General features: G+C 41.7%; 1 protein-coding gene across 5 annotated transcripts in view; it reads right to left on the reverse strand.

The window, feature by feature from the left end:
• Window positions 1-11,171, reverse strand: part of LOC120948467 (band 7 protein AGAP004871) — a 69,904-nt gene extending 58,733 nt beyond the window's left edge. For 2 of the 5 annotated variants that reach the window (XR_007451872.1, XM_040364816.2), the window contains exons 1-4: window positions 11,046-11,171; window positions 9,943-10,050; window positions 9,637-9,875; window positions 9,460-9,477 (exon numbers count right to left, since the gene is read on the reverse strand). Coding sequence is in view for 4 of the 5 variants with exons in the window: in XM_040364816.2 (XP_040220750.2) it covers window positions 9,460-9,477; window positions 9,637-9,811 (193 nt within the window). In the remaining variant the exon portion in view is untranslated. Of the gene's footprint in view, window positions 1-666; window positions 1,650-9,459; window positions 9,478-9,636; window positions 9,876-9,942; window positions 10,051-11,045 lie in introns of those variants that run through there. The other 3 variants (XM_040364817.2, XM_040364818.2, XM_040364820.2) reach the window with 3 other exon arrangements.
• Window positions 11,172-12,669: the final 1,498 nt, after the last annotated feature.

A 12,669-nucleotide genomic window follows, 5' to 3' on the forward strand; every position in this document is an offset into this window, starting at 1 on the left:
ACGATTAAGGTTGATGAAATTGTTTTTTATATATTTGAAATATCTTTGGTAAGTAAATTATAGGAAAAACGATGTAGTTTGCTGTATAGTACGATCAATAAGAAACATCTTTCTTACTCATCTCATCCATTCCTGAACATATCATCATGTTCTATGTAAATACTTCCCACAGCAGATGTTACAGACGAGTATATGTCTATGGAGTTGCAGAAATCGCTATCATCAGCATATTATTCCACTCAATGAATACCTTATTGGAAAACGCACGACACCGACAGCAGGTTGGCTGAGTGCGTCTCAACCACAACCACATCCAACCAACTCTAAAACACTGTCAGCATTTTGTAATACTAAATCCCATCGACTTCGACATCGAAATCTCTGCAGAGAACGCTGTGAGCACGTGCGTCTAGGACGCGTCGTAAAGGATTTCACAAATTACCGAACGACTACGTATGCTGCAGCAATTACCAAAGAAGAGGAAGTTTCTCCGAGCGTGGAAAAAAGTGAAACAACAAGACCATTCATTTTCTTTTTCCGCCAAAGAGATAGTTCACGTTTGACGCATAGCTGATGGATCCTGTCTTACCAAGAATTGGTGAGCAGTCCTAAAAACCCGCAAACACTAACACAACAACATCTCCTACCTCCCTCCATCATACTGACCTGATGTGTACATGGACGAACCAGACGCGGTAGTATCCGGACGTCGCATTGAACTGGCACGGGAGTTGTTGTTATTGCCAAAGTGCAACATTTTGATGGGATGCGTCGCTGGATTAATAGTCGGTGCCATTCAGTAGATCGCTTTTGCACGCGGCTCCAAACCAGCATGCACCACTAACCACGAGTCAGTCACACGGTTGCACACACTTCTACTGCACTAATGAACGCACCGATGTCTACAGCCACCACCACCGGTGCAACCCTATGGCTTCACACCTTAGAACAACCGCAAAACTGTCAACGCACCTTGCGGATTTATCAGCACAGGTCGCAAGCAACGAGCAACTCCCATGTGACAAATTATACCCGAGCAATCGGTTACACTATCACGCTCTACCTGATAATAACCAGAACGAGTGGGGCACTCCGCTAATTCCGTGAAATTTCCCCCTTTTTACGTGGCTAATGAACTGGAAACTGATAAACACACGTACACGCCCAACACGCTTCACATGTAGTACGGTTAGAGTTGGCGCAACGAAAGGCGCATCAATTCACTGCGGAGGCGTGTGGCTTTTATTTTGCTCGATTGAACTATTCTTTGCTCCTTGACAATGGATACTCCCCCACGGTTTCACTGTGTCGTACTAAAGCCCAACAATAAATTCACACGATTGCACTAAACACTTCATCACTGGGTGGAAAGTACCAAGACGAATGCTATCAAGCGCGTACTTCTGACGCTCCCATGGGATTCCCGCGGTTCTGGTGAAGCTTCCAGATTTCCCAATTTTACACACTCTTGCATTCACACTGGCACAAGTTGTCACAAATTACTCCACAGTGGTAGTACTGCGATTAAAAGCACTCGAAAGTACCACAGAACGTAGCACAGAATCGAAATATGTCGTACATTTAATATTCATGTGCGGAAAAGTCCACCTGACTACACGCAAAAACGACGTACCAACGTCGACTAACGCCAGTCACCCACGGACGCTCTCCTTGAAGGTGGTTCGAGCTAGGCCAGGTTTCCACCAGCGCCGCCCATTACAAGCACTGTCAGAAGGACCATCGTATTTTGCTCCTATTATGCGTGTGTGTGTGTGTGTCTGTGTGTTCCACCGAGCTTACTACAGGTCTTCGTCGGTTCACATCAACCGGTTGCTATGGTGAGTTTTCTACGTTCATTCGGGTCGCTCAGTCGCTCGTTCATCCACCACCTTACAGGGCAACAGCTCCTGTTCACCGTGGTACTCAATCCTTATTTCAAAGCACCAGAATCCTTAATACGCTGAGCGCCAAGGCAAAATGATACGAAGTGGTACTCACCAACCACACCGTGTTATCGCGTGTAGGTATCGCGTAGGTATCTTTCTCCACCATCACCATCGCTCACCGAGGAGCGAACGTCGATTCACCGAACGTTTGAGTGAACGAGGCGAGTGATTTTATGTGTACACTTTTCTTATTTGTTTTTAACACGACGAGCCACGCCACTGCCCTGACGCTCCGGCAGCCCAGGGAGCAGGGTGAAAAGCGAAACGAGTCGGAGGGAAATTCCATTCCACACGCGAACGATTTCTTTATCGCAATTTTCCGACAAACACCCGTACAATGTCGCCTGCCAGCAGGAATAGCGGAAGGACACGCTACAAGTGTGCACACTAGGACTCTCGGAAGCACACAACAGAGCGTACCGAGCGTTTTGCGTGCGATGGCCAAAATCTTACCGTACAACAGTATATCATGCATAAAAAGCTTTTCGCTTCAAAGCGGTACTAACGAACGTGTTTTCCAACGTTTATTTAAGCTAATTTAAGTAAAATTTTGATACATAAAAAGCTCATGTTTGATACATAAATGATGAGTTACTAGGAAATAAAGTTTTTCATAAATGATTATCGAAACAAAATTTATGTAGCACGAATATATTGTAATTAGCCAAAAAAGCACTGAAAAAATAAACAAAATTTAACGAAATCACAAAATACATCAATACAATCACAAAAAAAAAAAACTATAGTTTACCACATCATATAAGATTAAAGCAACTGCTATACCAACAGCAATTAGTAAGTAGCCTAACTATTGATTTAGAAATCAATTTTTGGAAATAAAAATGAATATTACTAGTGAAGTGCGAGCAAACCAGAGCTTCAACATTGGACACGCATGCGTTCGTTATACGAATCCCAAGATCGGTGGTGGTGATTATTCACGCTCCGCAGTAGACTCTTAAACGCCCGAGATCCGAACACGAATCTTCAACCAAGAACTCCGTAGGTGGTATTTGGAATCAACATACACACATGTGATTTTTTTTTTCACAGCATTTCTCCACTAACACTTTAGCTACACTGAATGTGTGCATAGTGTGCAGTATGACTTACATGCTTAAGACCAAAGCAACCTGTAACTGGTACAAGCAGCTTAGCTCAAAAAGGGACTGGCCATCCTACCATCAAACACATCTCCCGTAAAAGGCTTTCCCAGCGCTGCGTCTAGGTTTTGTGGTAACGAACATGACACAAGCACACTAAGCTTTGCCATTCAAAGCTAATAGCTTGTTGACTAGTAGTATTCACCAACAAACCGGCGAATTCTAGTAAAAAGAGGATGAAGAGAAGGATAAAAAAGCGGCAAAGATAAATATGTACACTTTTTCCTCGTTTCCCATTTTCTAGCTTCTTTTATTCCAGCGGCTTTCGTGAAAGGGCCGCCCGGTGCACGGTGCACGGTGTTTGCCGTATCGCTTACGCTATTCTGGCACCATTTGACTACGATCTCATCAGCCCTGTGGCTATCATTTACACCAAACGAATTGCTCGTGCCCCCGAGGGTGGATTCTGATTTGAATTGAGCAACTATAATACACTTCCACCGTAAACTCGGATGTAGGATCTGCTGTGGCTTGCTTTATTACATGCCACCCTTCTGGTGTTTCTTCATCTTTGTATTACCCATCCCAGCGTTGCGCCATGTGCCAAACCCACTAATCATCCGCATGATTTCTGATGTCCGCTGAGTCGCTAACAAAAACCCCACTCTCGGCAGCAACAGTGGTCTGTGGTCGGTTCCACCGCCCACCACAGGCGTCACGTTCTCAGCTTTTTTCACAACTTTTATTTCATTCGCTAACTCTCGGCTCGTCTCTCTCTCTCTCTCTCTCTCTCTCTCTCTCCGTGAAGCTGTGAAGGAACGGACTGTCACACACTGTCGCATTTTCTCTGTCACACACGCACACAGTCTCACTTAACGGCTACACGTACAAAATGGACTGTATAAGTTGGTGTCATAAAACAGTTTTCCCGTTTCATTTCTCATTTCAGAAATTGCGGAATCTGACCGTTTGCGAAGGGCGGTGTAAGAAAATAACGGCAGAGTTTACTTAAAGTCTGCCTCACCGTCACGCTTCGCACCCGACGCAATCACTGTTTCCCACCGTGGACCGTTGTATGGTAAAATCCTTTACGTGTTCTCCTGCGGGACCACTGATCCTATTAAACTTGTGATGATATCTGCGTGGCAGTTTGTGTGTGTGTGTGTTTTGGGGTAAATATTACATGCTTGGTATGTATGCTTAAAATTGTCACTACATTTTTTATATGAAAAACAACAACAAAACTTTGAACGATTCAAAATATTTCATCTAGGTATGGCGCATCCGCGTGGTATGGTCGACATTGCTGGTTGGACATTTTTGTACCGCGTTGTACATTTTTGTTATCTCTCAGAGCGCATGCAAGCGAAGCGTACATGCGTAACAAACATAACAGTTTACAGACGACGAGCATCGAATTTTGACCAGTATACGTACACGTACGTCTTTGGCCCAATCTGATTGATTTGACTGGAGGCAACGAAACATGTTTGCTGACCTATTTTTGCAGGGGTCATCATGTTGATCGGAGGTTGGTAAATTCGTTAACAATACATTTTTTTTTTGTTAAACAATATGAGTTATTTTAATAAAGTAAAGCATGGAATGAGCCGGTCTCGTAGTACAGTCGTCAACTCGTACGACTTAACAACATGCCCGCCATGGGTTCAATCCCCAAATAAACCGCGCCGCCATACGTAGGACTGACTATCCTGCTATGGGGGGAATCAATTAGTCACTGGAAGCCAAGCCCACAAGTGGGTACAGGCAGGCCTTGACCGACATCGGTTGTTGAGCCAAAGAAAAAAAAAAAAAAAGCATGGAATCGTGATTTTGAGTTTTATATTAATCGTTATATAGAATAATTAACTGAAAATCCATTCATTGCGCATTACTCAACAAATCTGTATATCTATACAGATTTTAAAGCAAAAACCTTAGAATTGGAGCTTTACAGTGTGTTTTTAAACATACGTAAGTTAAAAAAGGATATAACTTGATAAGTGATGAGGTTTATCTATTTTTCATAAAATGTCCAAATTACTTTCCCAGTCAAAGATTAATGAGCACAAAAACAAAAACCATTAGTCAATCTGTTCTAATCCATTCAGATAAAGTTGGCACGATTGTATTTAAATCCGTTCCGTATGTAGTTCTACACTTGTTTCTCATTTTCTGCACTCTATGATTTGTTAGTTTGATGCCAATCACATTGTTGTACAAACGATTGACGTTAATTATGAATTATATCGTGCGAAAACGCCAACCACATGCGTCCTCATAATTAGCATCGCGTTATCCACAAGCAGGAAGATTGAAGCATGACCGGATGATAAAGAGCGCTACATTTTCCTGGAGCAAGAGCAAGCAAAACCAAACACATCTACCCCTGCGCACATTTCGAACGAACACGTTTTTTGCCACCAAATTCCCTGCTGAGGGAAAAGTTTGATACAGGACCGGGTGATGTGATCCTGCCGTTGTGTGTCCCATCGTAAAGCGGTTTGACATCGACACCGACACATTTCTATTCAGCGGCCGTTAGTGGCTGTTCAGCTAATGTTGGTGTTCAGCAAAGCTCTGCCTGGTGTATGCGTCACACGTGCTCGACAGCTTGGAAAAATTAATTTTTAAACCAATCACTCTTTGCCGACAGCAGACACCGTGCAGCGAATGATGGTTTGGATGAGACAAGCAATTTGTAAAGTGTGATCCTGTAGCACTTCATACGAACATGGCTCGTTCCATCCATAGTGTAAAATATTTCATCACTTTTCATCGGCGTAAAATTGTTTAAAAAATTACAGCCATCATCAACAACGACCATTTATTTTGTAAAAACTTTCACTCCGTAAGAATAACTCTTCTAATAGCTAGTAAAGCTTGTGTAGTCTTTAAACATTACTACATTAATTTTTATTCATTCAAACAATGAGTAATTCGTGTTATAGTTGCCGATTGATACTACAGATAACATTATGAAATTATGTAAAAATAAATAGTACTACTGTAATATTAATCAGTTTTTGTGTACTGTCTTCATAAAAAAAACATTAATAATCGCCTTCATTTGCGAACTATTCGAATTTGCCGGTCGGTCCCCCATATGAGGCTTGAACCACCAACGGGCATGTTGTTAAATCGTGCAGGATGACGACTGTACTACGGAACCGCGCAATTCCGTACCTACAGAACGTTTTATATGATGATTCAAACTTTATTAAACAACATGAATGTTTAGCGAAGTGATATCTTCAAAAGTTGTTTCACCCCTTCATGTCAAAACTAAGTTTCTACATTTTTCATTTCATAAGGCCATCTTTCCCAATCTGACAGCGGTGAATGCGATAGCCTCGAAATGAATTTCCGAATCCGAATAACCCGCACAGGTTTCAACAACAACTCTTCATAATTGTATGTCTCGCAACACAGTTGAAACTTCCCTACCATCACTTCCCTCTCTTGCGGTGCTTATTTGCAATGAAATCGTACAAACACTTTTCTTTTCTTCTCAAGGTAAGGTCTATAAGAACCTACAATATTCTACCGTGTCCCTAGTGAACGATAAAAGTTTGCAACGTGATGCCGCGCTCGCATGACTCCGAGAATGTGAAGAAATCTGGAGCTTGTTGCAGCAAAAGCCGCACGTAGCATACTTGTGTTGAATGTTGAAACTCGACTTGAAACTGTTTTCCCTAAATGCTAGCCACCATAGAACGCGGACGAGGTCAGCCTGGCCAAAGGATATAAAAAGCTAAACCTTTTGACGTATTTCATCACATTTTCCTTCTTTTTTTTAAAGTATGTTTTTTAAACATGCTTTTCGTCATTAATCGTGCTTCATTCATCGTAGTTTGTATTAGTAGAGCCACATCAAAAACCTACCCACGGTCCAGTATACACGAGCAGCTTAGTTTATTGGAGGAAAAGGCTGCACATAAAGGTTGAGTGTTCAATTAAAACCATGACCTTCTTTAGTGTAGTGTGCCGGATGGGTTGCAGTTTTGGATGAAAGTGATAGGTCAACTCTGTGCAGTGCATATAAGCTACACTTGATCCAGATACTGAAGTTTTTATTGATTTTCCCGACTATCGTTCATAAGTCCGTTCCGTCCCGTTCGCAGCTTGGATGCTGTCTTTGGACGTAGCCCTCAACGATGACAAATTGCGATAAGACGATAATGAATTCTGCCGCAAGGCTCGAATAAGCATCCTACAACTCCAACCGATTTTTACGCCAGTCAATCCTCAGCAATGCTTTTTGATTACCCTGCAACCCTTCAGAGAACTTCAGAGTCACAAGATCAAACCAACGGACTGAAGAGTGTCCTCAGCACTGCCTCAAGCACATTGGGCTGAAGTTAATTTCCTTTTCCTTACAGCTTGTTGGTGCTGTGCAAGAAAGTGTTATTGCATTTACTCTAGTTTACGAATTTAAAAATGAGATTGGAAAGTTCTTTAGAAAGTGGCTCTTCTACTTCTTGCTTTACCAAAAATTTCAATTAATAAACTGGTTTATCAGTTATTGTCTTTGAATAGCCAATGTGTTTTAAAAAAGGGTATGGAGCTGATGATTTTGGAGACATTCACAGCTCAGATTTCCCAAAATAATTTCCTCAACAATCATTTATAAAGACAGATCTGTAATAAGTATAATGATGCTTTGTGCTTGTATTGTGGCCGAGTTACCATGTGTTTTTTATGTGTTCCCTATTGGTAACGGTTGAACTCCCAGACCACTTTCACTAATGTACATAACCATGCAAAGTGAGTATGCAAATGTAGCGATACGCCATTAACAAAAAGCTCTCGCTTCTGCCCGAATTGATTTCCCTTATTGAATGTGAAGAAAAAATATTTGACGCATATCATTGAATTAATCGTAACATTCCCCTAAAAGAAACCGAAGTTCACGCAGGAATACGAAACCCAATGGACATGGTTGGCAAAAGCGAAACCACCGACCAATCCCAACAAAGGCACAATGGCTGATGGAGTTTCCTTAAAAACTCTCCCGTTTTGTGCCATACCAATGGCAAACCCGACTGGTAAGCACATAACAAGGACTTTTTTTTTCTATTGCTAATGGTTTCTTGTTGCTACAACGACTTAAGGTACCCACAATCCTTAGAAAACATTTCCGTCAGCGTGCGACCGTTGTAACCTGAACCTCATTACTTCCCCAACACCACTCTTACTACAGAGAGAGGATTGCCCCCACCGTGACCAATCATCATATTATGGAGCAAGGCACGGTGACCGCATCTTGAAGGTGTTGAGTGCAGAGTGAGTCGTGGAAAGTTGCGTGCTTTCTTCGCTTTGCGATTGTGACTTTTTTCCAATTGAATGCCAGTAAGTATTGTCGTCCCGCACCGTTCGCATCTGGATTGAGTGAAAGTGGTTCGGAAATCCTGCCATTTGACCAGTTTGTAATGCGGAGCGGAAACGCTTTCTGTTATCTGCCAGGGTAAACCGTCGTATGACCACTAGCTACGAGTGCTTTTAGAGATTTGCACGGTAGTGTGAAAGAAAGGCATCTGTAATCTACGCTTAAATTCTACGCAGTTCTCGCTTAAAATCAACGAACTCAATGCGGGGGATCGATTACACAAAATTCAGGCTTAGTCATAGTTTACGCTCTAAGCTATACGAAACGAATGTGTCCACGAAAGACCAACTTTATTTCAAATAAAGTGACAAATATTTAATATACTTATTTAAACACTTATTGTCTAGTATTATCTTGTATGCATCATGTAAAATAACTGATATTGAAGTGGACTCAAACTCAAATATGACATTTAAAGTATAGCTCATAACCATAGATTGTAGTTTTTAATCGAAAATGGAATTATATGGATTTATCAGATAGAAAACTGTGATGTGTTACTATTTTATATTATTACGGCAGACAGAAGATATATGAAGCAAGAATAGATTTAAAACGTATTCTACTTATGCTACGCAATATGCAATTGCGAATATTCATAATATGATCTTTGATAAAGGGACAATAATATGAAAATGTTTTTTTTTTAATTAATTGAATTTTTTACGTATCGACGTAGCAGGACAACCAAGCAACATGCACATCATGGGTTCAAGTCCCGTATATACTGAGCCTCTGAAACGCAGAACGGATCATCGGTAAACCAAACAAATACATGTTGATCAAAACCCATAACGCCTCTGAAGATAGTCTATAACCACTACAGTTATTGTTGCAAATAAACCGGCAAGTACTGCTTGTGTTTCAATACTTTACAATTTATACATGTACTATGTATCAAACACTCACTATGTGTATAGCAATCTCTTAGCAGAGTGTTTTGTAATGTTTATTCATTTCAAAATAAACACTACGCCACAATGCATACATCTCAATATCTAAACGGAAATAACACACTTACCATAGTTCCGCACCTGGGCTTTAATATTGAACAAGCAACAAAAGAGAATGGAGGAAAAAAAACTAGATTAATTTCAATCGGATGGACTGCGGGCTGATGTTCAGTTCTGTTGCAAAATGCTGAAACGATTTCAAACCATCGATCTTTTTTTTGGCCACTCAGCAGAAGGACACTTACTTCCCATTATTTTGTTCCGATATTCGTCATCGCGCCTCCGAAACGACGCGTTCGTACTGATGGTTGCAATGCCATAACTATTTGCTATTCCCGATGCATCTGCGCCACCGTTGGTGCCACTGCCATTACCACCGTTGACTACAGGTGGTCCCATAGGATCGCGTGGAACCATCATTTATGTAAATATCACGTTCAGTTCACTTGTGCTGCACTTTCGATACTGACCAAGATTGCTGCTGCTGTAAATTGCACTTTAAATGTATCAAACAGGCACACATAGCAACACAAACATACACGCACACTTACAAATAGCTAATGCACGGCTACATAGTAGACTCAAATTAAAATTAAATTCATCTGTAATTCTCTTATCCTCTAGGAAAAATTGTAGCAATAATTAGCACTGCACTGGCCCTATAAATACAGTTAATTGTAGCATTAAACAGTGTTAATAAAATCGATACAAACGTTCCGTTGTAAAGTTAGATAAAAACCCTGACATCACTCGAGGACTGACTCTTTGCTGTTCTCTATTTTTCATCGATGATCGTATCAGCCCGATATCGATATTAATTCACATATATCATTCTCCAATGACGCAGTTATTAGGATGAATTATTCACCCATTCAACACAAATGCAGTTCCTTCTTTTCACAAATGCATATTGACACTGCATGGTACAAGAAAGTTGTTTCAATCGATAATCGTAACTGAACAGAAGTCAAATCGACTCCGCTATTTTGAGCCCTTCCTCGATGTGCATTTTAAATTAAACGTAACAGTATAAACGTAACAGTTCATATAAATTGTAGTTGAGGAGAGGCACATTGAGATATGTACAAAAATTATTTTATAACATTTTCGTTTTGTTCAAAATATCGTACAAAAAGAGTATAAAAAACAATGAAGGTAAATTGCGGTTCTTTGATACACTATTGTTGCTGAACTGCATGACGATGTTGCACCACGGTACAGTCGGGAAAGTAATTCTACTAATGATAGTCCTGCTATTCAAACAACACAACGAACTCATTTGCCACCCACCGCGCACTTCCCGGAAATGCCTTAATACGTATCAACATTCCATTCCTTAAAACCGACGAAGCAACACATCATTTCGCTGAAAGCTTTTCCCACCACCTTGGCAATGCAACCAACTGACCACTGAAAAATGCAACAGGTATTCCTCTACAGCTTCCACAAATTGAGAGGCAGATGGCTGTATAATCAGCTGACCGTTGCTTTGGTAACTGAAGTTCTAAGCCGCCCACAAAAAAAAAGAAAGAAAGAAAGCCTGTAAAGTAATATCACTAAAATGACAAACAAATAAATTTATACGAACAAAAACAGCACGGATAGATAAGCGAACAGAAGTATATTCTTCTGCTAACCGAAAAACAACACTGACCCGACACTGCGGAATGTTCAGTTGACGATGGTTTCCCGACGCTTTCCTAGCTGCGAACACAAGCAATACGTGTTGTGCACTGAGTGAAACTTTTCATTTTCGACTGTGTCTCACTCTATGCCTGTTCCCCCTTTGGAATGATCTGGCGATGCAGTTGACAAAGTACGGGCAGGGCATTCGCAGGCGATAGCCTGCAACAACTGTGCGCAAAGAAATAAGCCGCCCTACTTCCACCCCCTCCCACTTCCTCATTACAAGTGAACTCCGGGTGAATGTGGCCACCGAACCCACCCCAAACCACCATCCCGGGAATGGATGTGTAAAAAAGTATACAAATAAGCAAAAGCAAGACGATCATTAAAACCATACCGCGCCACATGACAAACCGCACGGACTGTCACTGAAAGGAAAGCGGAAAGCAACCCTCAACGGAGCCTCTTTAGCTGGCTACGTGAAGTGGACGTTGGTAGGACCGGGCCACTGTTACCGCAGCTGCACCGACTCTCATGCCTCTTGAGCTGCTATTACCGACTGCAATACTTTGCCACTATTTTGTACGTCCCCTTTTGCTACTGCTTTTGTGTTCTAGTATCCGGGGCGTTGCATACGTTTCATGCAAATGCCCATTACGCAAAGCAAATGGTGCGAGTTCTTCTTGCCCCCCCCCCCCCCCTTCCCAGGGCCATCGTTTTGAAGGCCGATGCTATCCGTGTCACTGTTAACGGCTGATGGAACAAATCGAACGTCACATAGTAATAATTCATAAACCAATAGTCCTGTTTCCTTCGCTACTCGGTATTCGTTATGAGTGCTTGAATTAATGAAACAGTTATGTTACTTTTCACTCAACATTTAAGGAACTTCTTTGTTTGTAAATTACTCGTATCATTCGTCATCTGGGGTGTATTATCGAAATTCATGGCATTTGTACATACATTTTCATTTAAAAAAAACTTTAAATCTGCATTTGTGTACTAGTTCGATGATTTAAAGTGCTTATTTTCTATAAAAGGTGATTTTAGATCTGATGATTTCCAAACATCCTTACATTGTCTTACACTGTTTTTTTAACAATCAAACTGTCACAAATAATAACTTACTTACTTACTTATCCGGCGCTACAACCGCTTTGCGGTCTTGGCCTGCCTCAGGAGTGTCCAAAACCGCACACTGTTTCGCGCATTCGTCTGCCAGTCCGTTATCCCGGCCTTAATGGCGGACGCCTCCACGCCATCTTGCCACCTCAATTTGGGCCTACCACGTCTCCTCTGTCCTTGCGGACGCGGCCTAAACAGACTTTACGGGCTGGGTCGTCCGTTTCCATGCGTACAACATGACCAGCCCACCGAAGCCTGGCTAGCTTGATACGTTGTACGACAGTGAGGTCGCCGTACATCTCGTATAGCTCGTCATTATAGCGGCTCCTCCATTTTCCTTCCACACATATCGGGGCAAGTATCCTTCTGAGCATCTTCCTCTCGAACGCGGCTAAGAGAGTTTCGTCAGATTTGGACAGTGTCCATGTCTCAGAGGCGTATGTGAGTACCTATATTCTTCTTCTTCTTCTTTGGCTCAACAACCGTTGTCGGTCAAGGCCTGCCTGTACCCACTTGTGGGCTTGGCT

Source organism: Anopheles coluzzii, chromosome 2 (genome assembly GCF_943734685.1).
Source record: "Anopheles coluzzii chromosome 2, AcolN3, whole genome shotgun sequence".
Classification (NCBI taxonomy): domain Eukaryota; kingdom Metazoa; phylum Arthropoda; class Insecta; order Diptera; family Culicidae; genus Anopheles; species Anopheles coluzzii.